At 39.9% G+C, this 23,987-nt stretch overlaps 1 protein-coding gene across 4 annotated transcripts in view; it reads left to right on the top strand.

Annotated features, from left to right (window-relative positions):
• Positions 1 to 23,987, top strand: part of LOC134536089 (early growth response protein 1) — a 450,011-nt gene that overhangs the window by 377,469 nt on the left and 48,555 nt on the right. For 3 of the 4 annotated variants that reach the window (XM_063375626.1, XM_063375624.1, XM_063375623.1), the window contains exon 2: positions 16,721 to 17,131. The exons of the other annotated variant lie outside the window; for it this stretch is intronic. In XM_063375626.1, the coding sequence (XP_063231696.1) occupies positions 16,774 to 17,131 (358 nt within the window). In that variant the 5' untranslated portion in view covers positions 16,721 to 16,773. The remainder of the gene's footprint in view (positions 1 to 16,720; positions 17,132 to 23,987) is intronic. 4 annotated transcript variants of the gene reach the window in all.

The following is a 23,987-nucleotide window of genomic DNA, read 5'->3' as shown; positions in this document are numbered from 1 at the left end:
TTTTTCGACGTCGGTGAATTTTCGAGTCTTCGTTTCCTCTTCGGCACCCGGTAGAAAAAAAAAAGGAGGGTGAGGAAGTGGGTTAAGGAATAAAGCTTAGCCGCTTTTTTCATCCTGCGAGTCTCGTTCCTGGGAAGGGGAAGGAGAGGGGGGAGGGGGTGGAAAAAAAATTCATCAGCTTCAGCTGGAATAAAAAATTACCGTCTGTTAATGCGGTTCCCTTCCTGGCTTTCGAAACGTCTCTCCGCCCACCGATCTTTCAAAAAAATACCTTCCTCCGACAAATTATCTGCTTTTCGGTGTATGAGGACGGCGGTTGGGGGGGGGGGGGGGGGAGAGAGAGAGAGGAGAGGCTGTTGGGTGATTTTTCACCCACTCTCTCCACGCATCCCCTCCCCCCATAACGATAATTATTGTTAGAGGTATGTAGTTAAACTTCAAAACCGTAAGATAATGATGGACCGTTAGCGTCGTATTGCGCAGAATAAAAATTTTGGTCCCAACATGGGACGTCGTACATTTGCAGGCACATGAATTTTCCCGCAAACAAATCTGAAAGCTCATTAGACTGCAATAGAGGTAGGCCCGTGGTGGTTTCTTCCTTGTGATTGGCCAGTGTCTTGTTTGACCAGGCCTTTTCAGGACGCGTTTGCTTCCGCGCCGTATCATTGTGATCGACGGGCTGACAACAGAACATGTACCTGAGGGAAACACAACCGGTTACGAAACACAGACGATTACTCTGCATGCTTGGGCAGCCGTCGCCTGTTTCGCGAGGAGTCTCAAACTGGACAGCTTGTGATTTCGACACGTCTTTGATCGGCATAGAGTCCTCAAGATGAAACAGTTAATTAACAGTGGAAGCAGCACGAAGGTATGAAAATTTTAATTTTAATCATATCACGAGTAGAGACCTGCAAAGTTCGCGGATTCATTCAGTGATCGGCTAGAATTCAAACACATATACCTCTTAGATAATTTTGCTATTGGCTTACTGATCATCTTGGCGAATCTCAACCAAAAACCCTCAAGCAAAGAAGGATCGAATCACAGACAAACCAGCTGAGACGACTTACAAGTCAACAACCAGTGAACTTACGTTACTTGCCCAGTGTACAGGAGAATGTGCAGTCTATCCTGAAGGCCATCGAAACCGCGAATTTTGCAGGTCTCTAATCATGAGAAGAATTCGCGAATTTTTTTTTGACGGTCTCCGCCCATTGGTCAAAGAGTCCTCCAAAGGTGCAGTTTCAAATCTGTGGTTGTATTACGACTTTTGGCTCGTCGCTAAACGAATCCCCTGAAATATTCATTGTCTACCTCTGCACGCGACCTTATAGAGTCGTCCGTCGCGTAGCACGCGCACTCTCTCCTGGGTGGGGCAGAACGGCGTGGTGGGGGTTGTTGGAGGGGGGAGTATACACGTGGGATTGTACCCCCCTCTCTCTGCGCCTTATAAGCTATAACAGTCCGTGGCACGCCAACGCTCAGCGGAGACGTCACATTTCAGGCTACACCCAAGAGGAAAACCGGTTTCCACTCCGGGGGGCGCTCCTCTAGGTCTCTCTCTCTCTCTATCTCTTTGTCTCTCCTCTCCGGTCCGGCCTACCTTTTCTCCGTCTGTTTTCCCCCCTCCGAGGAGTCTTCCCGCGCGGAGTCCCGTCTACCCCGGTGGACCTTCAAGGGACCTCGTACTCGGCTCGCAGCATGGCAGCATTCCCGCCGGTCAGACGCACCCCCTTCGCGAATTTCCCTCGCCCGACAATTCCGGAAACCGCGCAATCCCGCAAATAAGTCTATTCTCCGGTTTCCCGTCCTTCCAGCTTTGTTCCCTGGCCCTGGCCGGTGAAAAAACCTAACGGAGAAAACTCGGGCAGAGCTGTTCTGATGGTACGGTCGCGAGGTACAGCTGACACCATAATTCCAGTTCCAGCCACCGGAAAGATCTGTATACACGAGGGGCCTACATACATGATACATCCCCCCCCCCCAGCATATACATTTTTTTTTCTTTCCTCGTCATACGTCACAAGAAACGGGGAAAAACTCCATACAGTAGTAAATTTTTAAAATATTTTTACGAGGAAAAATTCCTTGGGATATGACTTGCAAGACAAGAGTTCTGTAAATTACAAATGGTACAAAGCTCTGCCTTGCAGTTTTTACAAGTGATATCGTTCACAACTGATTTTCCTTGTAAAATTACAAAAGAAAAATTTACAGAGCAATAAAAAAGGGTACTTTAAATCAGGGGCTAAGCCAGGGGGGGGGGGGTAGGTGTTCTAACCCCCCCCCCCCCTTAACCATTTTTTTTTCTTATCTGAAAGCAGGTTAACTTAAAGCTGGGTGTCTTACTGCTATCACCGGCCACTGCACTGGAGGGGAAGAGTAAGCGAGCCCTACCGATTCTCCTTCCCTTCCCCTACCACTGTCGCGAGCAGAAGCTATAAGGTTGTGACGCCGTGACGGGTCCCAAGTTTTCAAATATCTTACACCTATTGTATTTAACCAGCGCGGTAATTATAAGCAGGTGGTGACTGGGTAACTCTTCAAGCTAAAGCTAATTGTTCCAGGAATATGCCAGTTCTGCCGAAACCCAACCATTTTGTTTGTATTGTCGAGCTTCGAGCAAGATTTATGATTTTGAGTGGGACGTGGACAAGGCACTTGGATTGATTAAAATAGATTTAATTAATTTCTTAATTCATCACTTAAACAATTTATTTATTAAAAAATTAATAATATTTTTACCATTACAATATTTAAAGTTAAGTACCGAAAACTGCTCAAATAGCACTATTTTACACCTTAAAATCCAAATTTTTCCGGGGGAGGACCCCGGACCCCTTTAATAGGGGGGGGGGGTACCATGCTTCTTAACCACCCCCCCCCCCCATACACAAATCCTGGCTACGCTACTGCTTTAAATCACTAGTGTATCATCTCCGTGCTGGTAAAACAACGTTGAGTCATTCCAGGGTGGGGTCGAACCGTCGACCTTTGTGGAATCCACGTCAGCACGGGGTCTTGGCACGATTCAACTTCCGTTTTATCAGCAATGACAGGCGTTCGTCGCGAAATGAATCCGAACACTCATCAGACTACAATAATGCAAGCCCGCACAAGTGACGTTTCCTTCCTCGCCACTGCCGACCGTCTGCAAAAGAAGCCAAAGCCTAGAGACCGGAAAAATTCGCGAATTCATTTCGCGACAGGCTAAAATACAAATCATTATACCTCAGTGCTGCCTCTGCTATTGGCTCACAACTCACCTGGATGACTCTGGGCCAATGAGATACACCCAACCAAAGCTTTATCGAATCACGTGCTGCTACGCTGGAACGTCTCACAGCTGCCAATGAGTGGGTGGCATTTGAACGAGTGTACGTAGAACTATGGAGTTCATCCTACAGGTCATTGAACCCGCGAATTTTTCCGGTCCCTACCAATGCCTCATTCGGCCGCTCCATTCATGACGCTTTTGCCTCCGCGCCGGATCGCCGAAGGTAAGGGGGTGTGTACTTGAAGGATACTCAACCGATCATTGGACACACACGTTGCTATTGTGTTTTAACACCTAGGTGGTCTCGGAATCCTCTTTTACGATAAATACATTCCTTTTTTTTTTTTATCAAGTGTCGTCAATCACCACTCTTGTCAATCCTGAGCTTGTCTTTCTTGGACTGTGCACCTTCCATTTCATAGACCATTAAATTAAAAAAGCCTTTCATCAGTTCCTCTTAGTTATTCCAAAGGACTCCAGTTTAATCAGAGCCTTTCTTTTCCATACATGTACGATACATCTATTTTGTCAAGTACTTCCTTTCCAGACGACGCTGCAAGAATTTTGACAGCTTAAGTAAAATTATTTACTTTTTTTTTCTGAAAGGATTTATAAAGCATACCACGAAGCAGCAATGCCTTTAAATAAAAAAAATGTCTCAGTTATTAATTCCTGTTGATTTTCCGTACCGTAACTGCAAAAAATTCCTTGTAAATGTATCTTTTGCAGCTAGTGATGCCAAAAGTATGCAATGTGTGTGTATGTATATGTATATATATAATTTGGAGAAAGTTAAGCCTTTAAAAAGTCTGTAAATTAAGGAGTGTTCAACGTAAAAAAAATCGTAAACAAGATTAATAAATTGCGGTATCAGGCTTCGCTGGCGCGCATCAACAGCGTAGGAGTTTAAATGAAGGCCCACGCGTGTTTTATCAGCGCCTGATTGGTGTCTTGTGATCAAAAACAATAGCATCTGGGCGCGAGGGCAGCCAAGTGTGAGAAAACCTACGCGACGCTTAACATTCAGCACGTGGGTGATGCTTATCCTCGGTTGGAAACACGTCAGGGACAGATCGCTACACTGAAGGGGAAAAAAAATACGTGAGCGAGTTTTTCAGTGCTCGCCAATGATTTGTAACATCCAACCTTGGCAACAAGCAAATTTGTATTCTAATGTTGCAAATACACTTATAATACGAATTGCGGACACGAAATTTAACGTATAATTCTTTCAATTAATGCCGAGCATGATAAATATACGCAAATTGTGTTTTTAAATACATTTCCGCACCCGCCGCTAAAACTCGCTGTCGGAACACCTACGTCGACTATTGAATCATTTTATCAGCAGAGCGAATGTTTGAAACTATATAAATGAAACGGCTTTGATAAAAGCGGGAAAGACTTTTAAAATAATAAACCCAGTCATTGGAACTGATTTTCTACCAAAAAAAACTTTATTAATGTAAGCCAATCTTGTTAAAATTTATTAAACAGTTAAAACTGTATTATTTCCCTTTGTCTTTGTGAACTTTGGTACTCGCCATCCGCCATAGATAGAAGCACCGTCTGTCACACATTTCCGTTTCTTTACTTCCGTCTCATTCACAATTCTCCAACCAAATGCCGTATACCAAGAGCTAAGATGTTACACGTCAATAAATTTTGATATCCTACTTTTACAAAAGGTTATTTTGGAAACCAGTTGTCAAGAAATAGTTTGTAATACTACAAGAAAGATCGTGTAACTTTGTACAACACATGGCTATGTTTTTTTTTGTTGCATATATGATATACGTTTTTTGAGATAATACTAGGTAAGTATTTCTTACGAAAACTGGCGCATAATTTCATATTTTAATTGATGTTTCATTCAAGCCTTTTTTTTCAAACCACTGAAAATATAATTGAATATTTAATAAGTGGACTTTATTATGTTTTATTATGCTTAGCAATGTATAGGCCTACAGTTAATACTGGAAAGCTATTCAGGGAACGGTTTACAAACTACTTTAACTATTGGAGGTACTGGAACAACACAAAGCATAAAGCATAAAAAATAACGTTGTAGTTACATTTAAGAATGATTTTCTTTTTCAGAAAGCATAGTTGCCAAAATATTTTATTGCGGTGCTACCTATATTTTATAAACATTACCACGTGAAATGCTTACCATAACTTTGGAAACTAGTTACAATATATGCTTCTTCAGAAAAACCATTAGTTTTATAAATACCTACTACAGAAAATTACTGTGAAAATTTACACTTTCATATTTGTAAGTTTACAGGAACATATATTGGCAACTAATTCCAAATTATTTCTTTGTAACATTCCATTATTTTTTTACGCAGCAAATATTTTTTTTCTTTATTTATAACCGGTTCAGAGTCTTCAAGAGCACTGTAGTTCAATCATCAACGTGAATCAGATGTATAAGTTTTTTTCAAGTCTACTTTGCGCCCAATGAACCCATGATAATCGTGGTTCTAGTTATGAATGCTAAGTAGATAAACGCTGGTTATTTTGGTGAAATTTTTTTTTGTGTGGTCTTTTTTTTAAGACAGCACATTTTAATCACCAAGCTCATTAGCTTTTGGGGATTGTAGGATACAATGCAGATACTATTTTCATTGTTTATTCAGTAGGGTTTTTTTGTAATGAAATATAATTCATTGGCTATTTAAGTTCTCTCGGCTTTGTTAGTTCACAATAACATTTTTGATTACCGGTCAAGACCGTAATGCGCGCGTGCATACTCATGACAACTGTGCTTCGCCCACGCCATACGTTTATCAGTCTAACGTGGTCTTTACGTCGACGTCGAAACACGTATCCTGTTTGCCGGGACACGACGACGAGATACGTGGACTGCAAACGTTGCACCGAAGCTTAATCTCATGCCCGTGAAACCCATGAAACGCGATATTTGCTGCATTGCCGAAAAAAAAAGTGATGCAACTATCTGTACCAAGGTTTCGTCCAATAAACACTTTTTTTGATTTCGGATCTGTCGGTTAACTAACATTGTGCCCCTTTTTTTGCGTGGTGATAATAACATTTTTTGTATGCTAAATTAGGAGATTAATGCGTCCTTTCAAACGAACTTGTAGTTAAGGTTATTCACGTACGTTTGGTCATAGAAAATAAAAATTTAGTATTTTTTCATCGGTAGCATTATAAACTTGTATTAGTGACTTTTATTAGCCTTAAAACGCAAAAAATATATTTTTGACGACAGTACATATTCTGTGATCAGTAGTAATAACAAACAAATTTATTTATTCAAGCAAACAAACTAAAACAATATAATTTAATGCTCAACTCTCTTAATTTATTTGATAATTAATCCTCGGAATTTTTTCAGTTGACAATGTTACCCTGGTTTCTATTAAGAAAATTTCGCCTCCTCATTCATTACGCGAGCTTACTTTTCTCTGTGCTCGTCCTTTGCAAATTAGCATGGAATATAACCATATATGCTGACTTCAACACGAATAATCACCTCGTAAGTTTTGTAACATACGTTTATCGTGCATAATGATGGTAGATAATTTGTTTTCTTCAGTACCCTGACACCGGACTAGGTGGAGTGAGACCACGTTAGACAGATAGTGTTCGCCGTGGGCGAAGCAGAACTGTCACGAGCATATTCGCGCGTCCCACGCATGCGTACAAACACGATGTTGAGATACGCGAACTGCAAACGTTGCGCTATGCCTGAGTGCTCGAGAGCCCGAGTGAACCAACGACGAGTTTGTTTTCATTGTGAAACGAAGAGTGGCGTGTTTAGTGTACCGAGTGGTTTTTTTTTTCTGTACTTTTACAAAAGATACCTTTGGAAACCACTTGCCAAGAAATAGTTTGTAATACTACAAGAAAGATATTGTAACTTTGTACAACACATGGCTATGGTTATTTTTGCATATATGAAATACTTTTTTTTTTTTTTCAGATATTACTGAGTATTTCTTACGAAAATTTAAGCATAATTTTTTTTTAAATCAATGTTTCATTCAAGCACATTTTTAAATCAGTCAAAAGGTAATCTAATATTTTCAATAATTTGACTTTATTTTGTTTTATTATGCTTGTTGCCTGCTCAGTCAATACTGGAAAACTATTCAGGGAACGATTTACAAATAAGTTTTTTAACTGTTGGAAGTACTGGGACAACACAAAGCTTAAATTCCCGAGCCGAATCCGTTTTGTCGTAGGAAAAAAAAAAAAAGGCTGTAGATTGTCGTCGGCAGCAATCTATATTAGCGAGTTTTTCCACCCATTAAGTGCGGACATATATCGCAGCTGTACTCTGTAGTAGAGCCTACATGTTGGATTGATTCATGTTCTGTAAACAGTGGCACCTTATTGGCCTAACTCACTAAAACAATGTCGTTAGTGCGCATTTCTTTAAATATTTAATAATGACCGCTCGTAATTTTTCATGTGGCAAATAGTAGGCTACATAATGCATAACCTTGCAATTCAACTTTTTTTTAATAATTACTGTAAGCAGCTTTGGTGACAAACATATTACAGCTAGGCATTTACCCACCTCATTATGTGTACTTCTATCTACTGTTTTTGTCCTCTACAGATTAGCGACGACAAAATTTCATTAACCATTTATGCCTAATTTTTTTTTATAAAGAATCGTCTCCTAATGTTTGTAACATAATTTTAATATGTGTATTTTATAGTTAAAGTAATTGCTTTTTCAGTACATTTAAACTAAATCGACTGTTTACAAAGGTTTCTTCTGTTTTTCACGCTGCCGGGACGCATGTAAGTATTACTTCTGGTAATGTAGTACTTAATGAGTTAAGTTTTAGTTTTTTAATAGTTCCCAATTTAATTTTCAATTTGTAATTTTTATGGAGATAGCAATTTACTGTAGCAAAAGGGTTTCACAAATTAAGTCGTGTAATCAACGGAACAACTTTTCCTTTTCATTTGTTTGTTTAATGCGTAATAAATTTACAATTCACAGTTCCATCATTGGATTAGAACTATTCATCGATGCCAAACGAGCTTAAGAATAAATTTGGTGATTTTAGTTTTGTTGCAGATTTTGCCTTAAAAGTTGATTTTCTATCAAACCATAACATCGCAGAACACTAAAAATAAATTCTGGGCATTTAGCAGAGCCTGCGATCAGTGTTTTAGTTGAGATAAACTAAGTCCAGTTACAGTGTTATGTATCCTGTGGCTTTTGGAAAAAGTCCTCCTCTTAGAATAAATTAATCACACTTCCTCTTTGCCACGCACATACAGACGTTGGTGAAAAACACTGTATAATTTAAATCGCAGTTTTTGCTTCATTTCCCATGTTATTTTTTTCAGTTTTAACATAGTTTCGATTGGCCTTGACGTTCACATAATATACTTGAATTCGTGTTTTTAACTATATTAATATAATTTAAGATGTTTTAAATTTTGGCCATACTCCATTGCATGTTACACTGTATGTCATAAGAAACTTCAATATGCAAACACTCGGGAAACAAGCCAAAAAAAAAAAAAGCCGGTGTAAAAAGTTGAAATCATATACAGCACAGAATATACAGTAGAAGGAATTAATCGGAAAAAAAATATTACAGCACATACGGGCACAGTGGGCTAACAAAGACGAGACAGCTGCAACAAGAACAGTAGATCAATACAACAGAGCGAAAAACAGCCTACTGTGGAAGTCTTTTGCGTTTCGTCTGTGCTGTCGTCGTAATATGTGCTATCCTTACTTCCTTATCATTACTTAATATTATAAATGCGAAAGTAACTCTGTCTGTCTGTCTGTTTGTTACCTTTTCCCGGCTGAACGGCTGAACGGATCGTAATGAAATTTGGCAAGGAGATAGATTATATCCTGGGGATGGACATAGGCTATCTTTTGTCTAAAAAAAAATAAATAAATTTTAAACGGGTTAAAAAAATATATCTTAATTTTATGTAACGTGTGTCATAGATATACAAACTGTTAAGTGTCATTCCTCTATGTCTGCCGAGCAATAGCTTTCAAGCCATTACGTTACGTTTTGCTATTGTAAGGAACTAAGTAGAAGGTAAGAAAAAAATAAATATCTTGACAGTTTGTAGTGTCGCCATATTTGTTTCAATTTTCAATACCGGTTTTGTATATTACAATTTAAATTATTTTTTTTACAGTACCTACTTATAACTTATTTGCAAGGAGTTTGGTTTACTGTTTATAATTAATCTGCTGAGCGTCAAGAGTCTTAGGGCTACTGAGACCGAAGACCAGAAATATTTATCAATTATGTAATAATATTGTTGAAAAATTTGAATTTTACTATTTCAGGTAGGTGGATTTTTTTTTATTAATTAGAATAGTTACGTGTAATTGCCATCTTCCTTTATTTCATATTAAACATTATGTTTGGTTGAGTGTGAGATAATTTTATTTATGTATGTTTTAATTTCATTTGTGTATATATATATATATATATATATATATATATATATATTCTTACCTACCTACTTCTATTAAATTTCAGGTTGATGTTAACATTGTCATTCCAGTTGAATAAATTTTTTTGACAAATTAGTTGTTATTTATACATTTTGTTTTTCATTTTGGACTATGTTTTTTTTTTACTTAATTCAAAGATTTGTGGTGTGTACAGGGAGTGATATCTCTATTAATTTCTATACTCCTTTGGATAAGCGGAATATGGCCACCACAGTTTTACATATCAACAAATCCTACAAATGTTTTAAACATTATGACAAATAAAAAATAGTTTCACAAACATCCTTAGTTATTTTTGGTGTGTATAGTTTGAAGTTTAATATTATTTATGTACGTAAATTCTTAAACATAGAGTTATTTATTAATTTATTTAGAAAATTATTCATAGGTAGGTAATAAGTTTTCCTTTATATCTCTTTTGATTTGGAGTGTTTCCGAGCCATTCTGGGTCCTAGAACCCCCCGCCCCCTCTGGGAAAAAGCCCCAAAATTTCGATAATTTTAGGAATTTCAAATATCTACCACCACCCCCCCCCCCCTCCCTTTTCTCAAAAGTGAAAGCCACAAAATTTCGAAAAATTGGAGGAAATTGTATTAAAATTAAGTCATTTCTAACTAAAGTGTCCGGGGGATGGCGGAACGTTTACCCAAAGACGTGTTCTCCAACAAATTTGCGGTAAGGGGATTGGGGGAATGCAAAACCCCAAAATTTCGAAAAATTTCTTAAATTTAAGAATACTTTTTTTACTATTTGGAGTGTTTCCGAGCCATTCGGGGTCCTCAAACTACCCTCCCCCCACAAGGAGTCAAAGACACAATACTTAAAAAAATTCCCAAAATTTCCAAAAACCTATTCTTTTTCGATTTGGAGTGTTTAAGAGCCATTCGGGGTCCTCAACATCACCCCCCCCCCCCCCTCAGGGGTCAAAACTCCCAATTTCAAAAAATTTCAAATATCATTCTTTCGATTTTTATTGTTTCCCAGCCATTCAGGGTCCTCAAAATCACCCCTCCCCCTCTGGGGACAAAGCCCCAAAATTTCGAAAATTTCAGGAATTTCAAATATCATTTCTTTCGAGATGGAGTGTTCCAAACCATTAGAGGTCCTGAACATCCACTTTTCGCAAAAGTGAAAGCCCCAAAATTTCGAAATATAAGAATATATATAATTGGATTTTGGTATGTATGACGTCGATGAACTCTTACACCGTTTGACCGATCGCCATGAAAGTTGGCACATCGAAGTGTTTTTATCATGAAGAAGGTTTTTATGCTATCCATTTTTTTTGTAACTCGCCGCTAGATGGCGCTGTAGCGCATTAACTTCTAAACCTTTCAACCGATCGCCCTGGGTAAACAGAAAATCATAGGTCACAGATACACAAACAGTAATTATGTGCCATTTCTTAATGTCCAACACACTGGACATATCGCTATCCATTTTGCTGTAACTCGCTGACAATATAACACCCGGTGTTCAGCCCGGGCAAAGCCGGGTACTGCAGCTAGTAATATATATATATATATATATATATATATATATATATATATATATATATATTTCCTGGCTTGAATTTAACTTCTTACATCGGCTGATTTTCACTTGTTTTCTGTGTGTTTTGCAAATTCATATTTTTTTATGTCCGTAATTGAGACTAGAGACCTGTAAAATTCGCGGATTCATTTCGCGATAGGATAGAGTCCAAATACTTTTGACATTATTTTGCTTCAGTGATTGGGCCACAGTTCATCTGAAGGACTCTGGGCCAATGAAAAATCTTTAACAGGAGAATTAGCGAATCACGATCATTCCAGTCAACAGGTGTTACGAGTCGGCAACCAATCAGCAGATGTCATTTGCACAGGTGCGTAGAGGATCATGGCAGTCTATCCTTTAGGGATTTGAAATCGCGAATTTTGCAGGTCTCTACTTATGACATACTGTGTAACCAGCAATTGCGTATGTCAAAAAAAATTTTTAACTCAATCATCCCTATAGCAAGAGCTTGACGTATAATACGTGGAGGGAACGTTAAGTGACTTGTCGGGTCCTGTAACCGCGGGAGGGAGTGGGGGAAGGAAGAATCAGTCGAAGCCCTGTTAGTTCCGGCGCGCGCCGCTAGGTGGCAGGAAGAGAACGCCTCCAAAGCCGTCCCGGAGAAAGATAGAGATAGAGAGAGAGAGAGAGAGAGGCGCAAGCGGATGAAAACCATGAATGAACGGGTGACGTCACTGAGAACATGCCCGGCGGAAACGCGAAGGGGGGAAAGGGAGGGGAATCAGGGAAGGGGAGGATCGATGATAAGGGGTGGAAATTGCCCGGCTTCGAGCCAGACCGTCATCGTCAGCTGGGGGACAATCTGATACAGTCGGCTAGCGGTCAGCTGGGAAACTTGGGGGAAAACAACCAACATTGTCGTATGATTGGGATATACATATTTTAATTCATATTAACGTCAAAGAATGTTGTGATTTTACATATTAATAATCTAATAATCAAATTTTACTACGAAACAACAACAAAAAATAACTTTATAGAAAAAAAGTATTGATAACTACGTAATCAGCTGCGGTAGAGTCGGTAGCAACCAAAAAAAAAAAAAAAATAGACCACTCAGGCTTGTAACTTGCAGTTCTTGTTGCCGATTGATTATTATTATTATTTGCGGGGGGAAGTATAATAATTATAGCCACGGAAATTTCGCAGATTCATTTAGTCGCAAGCTAGAATGCAAACATCCACACTGTCGCACTGTGTTCATGATTGGACCGCAGTTATCTGGACACGCCCGTCTACAACCGTGAGCCAACGATGCCCAGCTAGGAGAGAAGTAAGCCAATCAGGTAGTGTCAAATAGCAAGGATAAAAATGTTCTCGCTAGGAAATCAACCAATGGGAAAGTAAACATGGGTCGAGCACACCTATAACTTTGAATTCTATCCTGAGGCCAGAGGAATCCGCGAAATTTCCGGGACTCTAATAATAATGTGAAGGTCAGATGAACGAGACTCTCCGTATTTCAAATTTTGTAACTCTCTCTCTCTCTCTCTCTAACTCTCTCTCTCTCTCTCTCTCTCTCTCTCTCTCTCTCTCTCTCAAACACACACACACCACAAGTTACTTGCAATTTATTGCAAGGTATGTATTAATGACTTAAATATTACTGTGTAACGGTCATACGCTAGACAATAATTTCCTATTGTTTTCTATACTATATAATTTTAATATTTCAGATTATCAGGAAAAAGGCCTAGGCAGGCGTGTATATGATAAGTACGACGGTCGCTGGTGCTTCTAGTGCGGTGTCGCCTCTAAGCGCAAGGCTGAGGACTGGCGCGCAGTCTTCTCGTCGTGCACAGGATAGCTGTGAGTTTTTAACAGTAACTGGTAACCACATGCAATGCACCTCCCGCGACAAGGCACACGTACAACACTTTATGAACCAACACACAAAGTGATTACAAAGAGTTTTAATGAAATTATCGCTTGAAAATTGACCAAGAGTTACGCGAAAGAAAATATTTGGTTCCTCAAGTTGGTTTTAAATTAACTGTATAAAATATTTTGGGTCTTACCTGTCTGATTTCGAAATAAAAAATCTTTTCTCGAAGAAGTATTGTGATTTCGGTGATTTTTTTTAAAGCAGTTTTCAAATTGCGTGGCTTCTTTTGAAGCTTTGCATACCGTTCTAGGTAGGTTACAAGAAATTACAGTGATTACTGTGAATGGTAGGACCTGAAAAACGCTCGTTAATAAAACTAGTGTTATATATATAAAACTGTAAATAATAAACTTACAAAGATAATTAAACACCCCTGTAAGATTAAATTCGGCTTTCGATCATTTTTATTAACATCTTTGTCTATTTATCACTTACGCTCATAACTTTTCAAACAAATCTCATGCCGTAAATCTGAAGTAATATTATATACAAGGAAAATAAAATAAAGATTCCGAAGCTAATGGAAGTAGGGAAGTACACGAGTGTCGCATCCCTGGAGATCTCGACTTAGCGGACGCATGTAGGAATGCATCGGCGTCTCTTGTGAGATGCACCAGACGCAAATATGGCTGCGTCCAACAAGATGCACTTTTAGTGGGTCCATTAGGCTAGTATTCGTATGGAGCTTTAGTTGTAGAGGGGGGGGGGGAGAGGGGTTTAGGAACAACAACAGCTTAGTGGAAACTGAAGGGCCGCGCGTGTTTTTTTTTTTTTTTTTTTTTTTTTCCTTGACGCGAGGACGAAAATAGTGTTTGGCTCGCGACACCGGCTCATTCGTCGAAAGGTGGTTTTTGGGAGGGTAGGGGGCCCGAGAAAAAAAAAATAATGTAGCGACAATGTTCCTTTGTGGTGTCGCAATGCCGAACCGACGACCATCCAACTCCTATATTTTTCTTTCCTCCCACTCTCTCTCTCTCTCTCTCTCTTTCTCCCCCCTCCCCCACTCTCGCACAAACACGCCTGTCGTGTATACACGCACACGCCCCCTCTCTTCAAAAGGGTTCTCGTCAACCCACGTAATTCGAGTGCCGGGGGGTATTTTTAGGACGCGCGGGGTCTATTTTTGGACCGGGGAGGTCCGACGCGGACAACCTATCCCCCCCCCTTTTTTTCCCAACCCCTCTTTCTCTCTCTCTCTCTTCTTGTTGGATCCTCCGTCCTCCTCTGACGGCCCATTCCACCGCGGTGTTGTCATCGACACGGGACGGTAGCCGGCCCGAGGGCCCGCCGCCAAAGTAAACTGCTCGGGACAAGCGCCCAGAATTGCCTCGGCAGTCGGGAGTGGGGGAGACGGAGGCGATATTTGTTTGGTTACATAACTCCGCGACGTCACAGGGCGCTTTTTTATCGTACAAACCTAACTAATTATATATATAGAGCCAGTCATGGGGACTGTCAACAGAAGTGAAAACTTAAAACTTCGTTTTTAAATGTGTAATACGTAGAGACCTGTAAATTTCGCGAATTCATTTCGCGATAGGATAGAGTCCAAATACTATTGACATTATTTTGCTTCAGTGATTGGGCCACAGTTTATCTGAAGGACTCTGGGCCAATGGAAAATCTTTAACAGAAGAATCAGCGAATCACGATCATTCCAGTCAACAGGTGTTACGAGTCGGTAACCAATCAGCAGATGTACTTTGCACGAGTGCATAGAGGATCATGGAGTCTGTCCTTTAGGGATTTGAAATCGCGAATTTTTCCGGTCTCTAGTAATATGACATAATTTCTACGTTAACTGTACGTAAGAAAATGATTTTAGTATTATATCAGTACGATGTCAGCATGATATCATTTATCCTTAACATCATTTTTTAGTCACAACAGATGTCAGTGGTATGTCAAAATTACGTAAAAACCCATTAGCTAGCTATGACTTACCAGTGATGTCAGACCTAGGTCATGTATTCACGTGGTAAAATTAACTTCACTTACTGATACTACAGCATGTCGGTGATGCGAACTCAAGATTTTACCCGTCCAAAAAAAAAAAAATTCCAACACGTACATGATACAGTCGAGTATATACAATGTATTAGTGTATATATGCGTATACATGTACACAGGCCGGTGCGATTCGCCAGTCTGGCGCAAAACGTCACTAGCATGTCGGTGACGCGAACCCATAAGTTTTGCCCCTACCAAAAATCGCTAAACGCGGCTTAAGAAGTTTTCACTTCAAGAAAAAACTCATGAGACGTGGGGAACTAACAGTTAATATATATTTTTTTGCAACTTCATTTACAGAATAATGTTGGTTACAAAATATCCAGAGGCTAGAATGACTAGCATTACAGAAAAAAAAATGTTTTGATTGTACACAGGTGTAAACAAAAACAATTTTAGTATGTTGGTTGAATATGTGATGCAGCAACCAAGTGTTTTTATTTTTTCGATAAACGGATATTTTTATCTTGTCAGAGCAGTATTTAAAAAAATCTTGTTATTTCTAAAAAAAAAAAAAAAAAAAACTTTACGTACTACAACGTACAAAAACAATATTTATCCTGTTTAGAACGGAACTTTGAAGTCGGAAGTTGGAATCCCGTGTAGTCCTTCGTTTATGTGAGGTGCGTTATTCGTTATATGTATGTACGTAAATTAATTGGAATTTCCAAGAATGCCCCTATAGATCCGTCGGAATAGTACTATGTAAAAAGCACCGCTACATTACGTTTACTTTTTGGTAAATCCCTCACACCTGCTCTTTTGAGTAAAAAGATTGTTTAGGTCAGTATTAGAATACTACAATGACTGGTAAATAAAGTGTAATTCAAAGGTAATCTCCTTATACTTTGTGCAATACCGAGGCGCGTGCGCACGGGGAGAATGTTCGTCGCTCGGCAATGTTCGGCAACGTTCGGCCATCTCCGCATTCCCCTTATTCGGCACGCGCGCGCCGCGCTCAGGTGCGAAGCCCCGCGAAGCCGGCTCTCGCCCCTCCTTTTCCCCTCCCTTGCTAAATGCAGTCCGTGACGTCATGGTGACGTCGCGCGCGAGGAAGGGGAAGCGTCGTCGGCCCGAAAGGAGGGGAAAATGAAGCGCCCGCCCGAGGGAGGGGGAGGGGACGGCGCCTCCTGATTGGCCGCGATCCCTGGCGGCGACTTCCAAATATGGGACAGACGCTTCATTCATAAAACTGAAGTAGAGAGCGCGGCGCGCCGCAGTGAGCGACGGGAGCGCGGCGAGAGAAGGTCGCGCGCGTGTCCTTGTGTGTGTGTGCGCGTGCGCGCGTGTAGGGGGCGGATACACGACCTTGACCCGCGGAGAGGGGGGGCGGGGACCCGATCAAGAGCAACCCTGACGGCCACCGGCTGCGTGTTGTGGTTCCCGCTGCTGCCGCCGCCCGCAGCCTGGACCTGCCGCCTGGTGACGACCACGGCAGAGGAGGAGCGGCGGCCGACCACGCCGCCTGAGCCGCTGTCTGGATCTGTTGTGACAGGCCCGCCGGCGCAGCCCCCCGCCGCCGCCGCCGCCGCCGCCCAGCAGGCGACCATGATCATGGACGGCGGAGTGGACGCGCTGCCGCCCCCGCACCACCACCACCACCACCACCACCACCTGCACCACTCCGCGGCCTTCTTGCTGTCCGAGTCGGTGGCCGCCGCCGCCGCCGCAGCCGCCGCCGCAGCAGCCGCGCACCACTTCAACGTGCTCAGCTTCGACACGCTCTGCAAGGAGGCGGGGGGCGGCCAGGGCGGCGCCAGCCCCGCCGCCGGCTCGGGGGCCGGGGAGGCGGTCGGCGAAGAGGCGCCCGCGCAGCCGGGGGACCTCAACACGCCCGTCACCACCTCCGGGGACATCCCTTCCTTCTTCGGGCCGTCCACCGTCGTAGAGCCCCCTCCCATCACAGGTGAGCCGGCCGCCGCCTGAACATAGCCTACATACCCAAACAATCGTCGGCTCACTTCTGAAACCTCGCGACTCCATTTCAGTCAGTTTCTACAGGAGAACTTTATGAGCTTTCGGAGCACGGTTTCGACTGACAAAGATACGAGGTTTTCTAATTTGTGAATAGAAAAGAGACTAAGTAGACTTGACTTACGAGGTTTTATCAGCATATGCACATATGCACATATCCGGAATATAAAACTGGGAAAAATCTGGACTTACGAGGTTTTAGAAGTAAGCCGACGCAATACTTTTGCACCGCGAAGGAAAGAAAAAATGCTGTAAATTTTTTTTTTTTTTTAAATAACAACTACCGGCGTAGAATACGTATTTGCTTATTTTAAGTGAGTCCTCCGTGTAGATTATCCAGCACGAAAATAATTAATAAATTGTATTTATGAAAATTGTAATAAATCAAAATGGCGGGCGAGGCCGTGTATTGTCACGTGTCTCACTAAAACTTTATAAAAAAAAATTTAGTTAGCTTATCGCGCGGATTCGCTCGTTGCGCAACAGCGCCGCGCGTGGTCACGCTGGGAACTACTGGACCTGCCAGTTTCGATGCTGTTTTGTCACCGTGGCGACCGGTCAGGAGTAAAACAATTGTTACGTGTTCTCTTTTTTTCTTATTTTAAATTGAAACGGTTAATTATTGGAAATTTAGGCAGGCTGATGAACCGAAGTAAACAGCAGCCAAGTGTTTTGGCGAAAATAATTTGACGTGTCAGTAAATTGCGACCTAAAAAGACAAATTATTTGTGTCTCATATGCGATCACGTGGTCTATTCAAGACATTTAATAGCGAATTTGAGCACGCTTATTGAGCATATGCCTAAATACTCCCATTGACGAGATGATGGTAAGTATTTTGAGCAATTTTTGGAAGACAAAATCATAGCTAGTAATATAGCACTCATTTTTATTTAACGTGCGTTAAACTAATACGACTCAGTTCAGTGACTACCTCTAATTTGAACATTGCACTTTTAATCATACATTGCCAAATTAACTACCTCTAATTTTTTTAAAAAATATTTATTCGCAAGGACACCGGGTGTTTTCTTTTACAAATAGCTTGTTTTTAAATGTGTTTATATTAGCGAGAATGCAATATCTAAATTATCCTGGGGAAGTTTTTCTGTATATTTTGTTTTCGTGTCCATGTGCGTAGCTACATGCTCAGACATCTCTTAAATTTATCTTGCAGTGAGTCTTGAATCCAAAATTATTTTGACTATTCCCGTGATATTTGCACTCTCGGTCAAAATAATTTGTAACAAAAGTAAGCGTAGAAAATTTTTTTCTTGTTTCACTTGTGTGCCAGTGCAGGCAAAATCTAGAAGTCTTATAAGAAATTTAAAAAAAATTAAGTATGGTACTACTTCACTTCTTACTTCGGTATGTAAAGCAAATAATATATAAAACTAATACATCCACTAAATAGAAAGTATGTTAAAAATAATTCAGTCAGCTAGCATCAAACATATGTATGGTAGTTGATGAAGTAGCCTATATAATCTTCGTATCTACGTATAAATGATAAACAATTAAATGTGCAGACATTTTCTGGAGGCGGTAAAACATCGGTAAATATAGGTTGAATGTTTGGGATCTTGGTTGAAAACTGAATAACTGGTATTCTTTCAATGACAACATTGGAACAAGTAGGTCGTTTACTGGGAGCTTAGAAATAATTCGGAATGTTTTGGAAGGTGTCCCTTCATGCATAATTCCCCCCCCCCCCCCCCACCAAATCGATTACGATTGCAGCATCTACCCGTTTTAAGTCTTAAAGTTTGTCCAACTAATAGGCATATCGTTGATACACTGTCAGCAATTTTTATTTTTTTTTAGTCCGATCATTTTTCATCTTTCTCTCCTCGTTCCTCAATCAAAAAAATAAATAAATAAATAAAAATTGCGGGACAGCAAGTGTGTTCCTGTTGGGTTTACTTCATGTCCCACCAAAAGTTTAGGACCATCAGTAGATTTGAAATTATAATGTTTTGGCATGTGTAATTTACTCGTGCACTATAATAAAGCTTCAAATTCTCAGTGATGTACTTCAATATGGAATAATTAAATATTCGTTCCTTGTTTTAGAAATTAAGTGTTAAAATTTTTTTACAGTGTTACAAAACCTTTACTATATTATATATTTTAAAATATTTGAGTTAGTATAAATTTTTTTGTATATTTCGACCGAAACATGTATCTAGTAAAACATACATCTCGCAAAAATACGAAAATAACATTTCATAAAATATATATATATATATTTTTCTTTTTTTATAAAATTTGCCAACTATTCGTCAATAGACAAAAAAATTTCATTTTTAAAAGGTTCTGAGGAGCAACAAACAAATAATTTATTTAATTAATTAATGTTCTTAAACCTTTAGTGGGACCTGTAATTTCTTCACGACCACCTCCTTCCTCTTTTGCCTGTGAACGTACCTACCTATTTCAACTTAGTTCATAACATCTGCTGCCCCTGGCCTACTTCTTTCCTGCAGCTTCCAACGGTTTCCCTTCACATTAAGCATAGACAGTAGGTACTGGGGAAAAAATGTTGCTAGAATACATCTACGTATCGTCACTCAAAGTGCAACTAAATCGTATAACTAAAAGCTGCCATATCCACGGTCAAAACAAACAAATACAAAAAAATAAATTGGAATATTTTGACGCTTGGTTTGTACCTTTTATTGGATCAAATAATGGGTTGAAAGATTTTCTTCAACAGTTAGAAATTAAAAAAAGCCACATGGAAATATTATTTATTTATTATTGTTTTGTCCTTATTAATGAATATTTGGTTTTATCTTTCACGTGGATTGTTTTAGAATGAAGTTTCACTTATAACGCGCGTGGCGGCTACTAAGCCAATTTTTTCCTCTATTAATATTGAAACAATTCACCAAATTTTTATAATCTACGTTTTGGATTCTGGGTTAAGAACCAAGTCCGTGGGAAATAATGAAGTACCAGAAATTGCATTATGTTAAGTTGCAGACAACTTTAAGGTAAACTAACGATTGGATGAAATGATTATGGCCGTGGCAAGGCAAACCGAAATTTCGGACGTAGAAATAATAAAAGAAAAAAATGTAAATTTTGACGTATGACCTTCTGCACTTTGTGAGACGATTTGTCTGACCTTTGGCTGCTGACTTTTAAGTGTGAAATAATTGATGAGTCACGCGTGATTATTTGGTCTTATATTTTTATGAGTGATTTAATTTGAACTTTTTTTGAATTAGATTTTATGAGAGCATAAACGTACTCGCGTAATGCTGGGGTGGTTTCTAGGGGGAGAGTGGTGGGGTAGTCTGTCGTTCACGGCGCTACAACATCGCATAGTCCGTGCCATGTTAACTTGTCTCTAACTTTTTTTGACTGTTATCAAAAGCACCGCCAAAAACTACGTACCTTCCCTTCTGCCAATGTTCATCTGTCTGCAGTGTTTGTAAACAAATTCCTGTGGTTGTCGGTGTTTGTAAACAAACATCACGTGCTAATTTGCGGGTTAGAGTTGGAAACTGGGTACCACGGGTGTACAGAAAATTTCATTTCTGTACTTTTTTTTTACAAAAGATTCCTTTGGAAAACAGTTGCCAAGAAATATTTTTTAATACTAAAAGCAAGATATTGTAACATTGTGCAACACATGGCGCATAATATGATATTTTAATTGATTTTTCAATCATACTTTTTTTAATGTGGAAAAGATTGTACTTTATTGTACTTTATTTTTGTTTTATTGTGCTTATAAATGTGCGCAGTTAATACTGGAAAGCTATTCAGGGTACGGTTTAACTATTGGAGGTACTAAAACAACACAAAGCATAAATGTCTGGGAAAGAATCCGAATCTAGTATTATTGCGATCACTATTTTGTAGTGATGCAGTTGTTTTTTTATGTAAATGTACAAACTAACAAATATATGTAATTTTATATGAATATTTAGGTTAATTTACAAAAAAACATAGTTACAGTGTAAATTTGAAACAAGCTATGCGGCACAGACTTCACGAACAGTAAGCTTCTACCCTGGCAACATATTCAACCCACGCCACTGGACTGTTTACCCTCTGGAACCCGCACACGCCTACCACATCCCCCCCCCCCCCCCCACTACTTTTTTTTTTCTTTTCGAAACCCACGTAGGAGACTGCCAGATCAAGGCCACGCATTGATTGCGAACAAGCCCTTCGGAGGGAATAAAAAAGGGGGGTGGGGGGTTGTCATCCATTCGAAATCACTGCGGGTTCGCTCCGTATGAAGGTTATTTGTGGAATTTTTAAATTTTTTCTACATGAAAATTATTAGTTGTGCAACATTCATAAGAATATTTTGGTTCAATCTAGAATATCAATTATCTTGAATCAGAGAGGACTGACGTAATTGTGCAGCTTTATGGACGCACTTTAGGATGATTCTGTTTCGTTCCGGTCCGACCATAAGTGTCCCCCCTCCCCCCTTTTTTTTCTTGGTTCCCAAATTAATTAGTTAGATGTTAATATGGTGACTTTAAAATTATATATATATATATATATATATATGGTCGATTTTTCTTCCAGCTGTCTTGAATTCTGTTATTTTTTTTTATTAATCGCCTATGGTCTGCTATATATAGAGAAAAAGTCTTTAGCTACGGGATCCGCTAAAAGTGCATCGTAGTGGACGCAGCCATCTTTGCAGCTTGTGCATCTCACAAGGGATGCCGATGCATCCACATTCGTCCACTAAAATATAGATTTTCAGGGATGCAACTCTCCAATTCGCTGATTCGTCCCTACGCCCATTAACTAACTTCGGAATCGTGTTTCATTTTGTTTGCACATAATATTACTAATGAGTAGACACCTGTAAAATTCGCTATTTCAAATCCCTAAATGATATACTCCATGATCCTCTATGCACTCGTGCAAATTACATCTGCTGATTGGTTACCGACTCGTAACACCTGTTGACTGGAACGATCGTGATTCGCTAATTCTTCTGTTAAAGATTTTTCATTGGCCCAGAGTCCTTCAGATAAACTGTGGCCCAATCACTGAAGCAAAATAATGTCAAAAGTATTCGGACTCTATCCTATCGCGAAATGAATTCGCGAATTTTTCCGGTCTCTATCAATAGGTTGTGTTAACGGCGCATTCCTTTAATGCGTCCTCTCCATTGTGGCTGCGTTCGCTAAGGGGATGTAGGGACACGCGTGCCTTGTGGCCTTTGTCCCTTCGTGTTCTGAAACAGCCAGCGTCGCCCATCTCAGGAAATTGGCGGGAAACTCAGAAATCTGGATGACTGTACCAGGACTCGAACCCGAGCCTTGTCGAGTGCGAGTCCATCGTTTTAGCATCCCGCTCCGTTCGATTCTGTAATTTTTTTATGGAACAGAAATATTCACGTAAAAACAAATATATTTGTAAATTAAAAACAACTATATCACCACAAAGTAGTGTTCGCCGTAATAACTGTGTTTTCCCAGTACCTCCAGCAGTTAAAAGTTATTTGTAAACCGTTCCCTGAATAGCTTTCCAGTATTAACTGCTCACACAATACATAAAACTGTTGAATATTTGATTATATTTTATATGGTTTAAAAATTTATGTATGCTTTTGATGAAACAATGATTTAAAATATAAAATTGTGTGCTAATTTTCGTAAGCAACTCAAATCAGTATTACCTCGAACAACGTAATTTGTATAAGCAAAAAAAAGTATTTTTGGCCATGGGGTGTACGAAGTTACAATATGTTTCTCGGCAGCTGGTTTTCAAAGTTATATTTGGTTTTTGTAAAACGTGCAGGAAATGTTTGTTTTTTTTCGACGTCACAACGTCTAATAAATTGATGAACGCCGACTGCACGCACGAAAAAGTATCCCGTTACGCACATTGTCCCGTTACGCTGTGTCCCGTTACGCTCATTGTACGATTGCGCCGCATCTATCTCTCTTCCACTCGATTGGAACAACCATCGATTTGACTTTTTCGAGGCACATTAAACTCGAAACACTCCCATTCGTTTCCTACTTTTCCTATCATCGTCCTATCCTTAACAGAATAACACAGATTGGAAGAAGAAGTTAAATAGCAAAAATGTACAAAAGTTTTAGTAAAAATAATCTCTTCGTTAAAGTAATAAACATATTTGAATTAATGAGTGCAAATAAAAGTAAATGTATCAATTAAATTGTAGATTTCATTTCACTCCTTCTTTGTATCCATACAAAATAGTGATAATTCAATAAAAATTATTCAATTTTATTCATAAAAGCATGCACTTATTTCATCAATGTTTTGTTATGACGTTGTCACGTTAAACTATCGTCCGTAAACCGACTTTACAGACAACCAATTTTTTTTCTTTTTCTGTGTGCTTGCATCGCCCTCGCTGTATTGTCTGTAGGCGGGGCGATGGGGAACGGTAGAGACTTGCACGCTTCTTGCACTGGGTCGCCACACGCCAGGCCTGCCCGTGAAGCGGCGGTCGCCTCACGTAGATATGTAAATCTCCCGTGTCGTCACAACCGCGTGGTCCTCTCTCTCTCTCTCTCTCTCTCTCTCTCTCTCTCTCTCTCTCACCTCCCGTGCTACTCTCTTTCTCTCTCTCCGTATAACCGACGGTGACATCACGGTGTTTTCTCCGGCGACGCGTACAGTACTGGCGATCATAATCTGCACCTTTCCTTCCTACCCCCGCCTCCTCTTTATTCGCCTCTGAATAAAATCAACGATATTTGCTCTCTCTCTCTCTCTCTCTCTCTCTCTCTCTCTCTCGTGACATTCCATCTCTGTTGCGGGCTGCCGTA

Source organism: Bacillus rossius, chromosome 10 (assembly GCF_032445375.1).
Source record: "Bacillus rossius redtenbacheri isolate Brsri chromosome 10, Brsri_v3, whole genome shotgun sequence".
Lineage (NCBI taxonomy): Eukaryota > Metazoa > Arthropoda > Insecta > Phasmatodea > Bacillidae > Bacillus > Bacillus rossius.
Note: the sequence above shows the minus strand (reverse complement) of the source record. Positions and strands in the feature narration are given on the sequence as shown.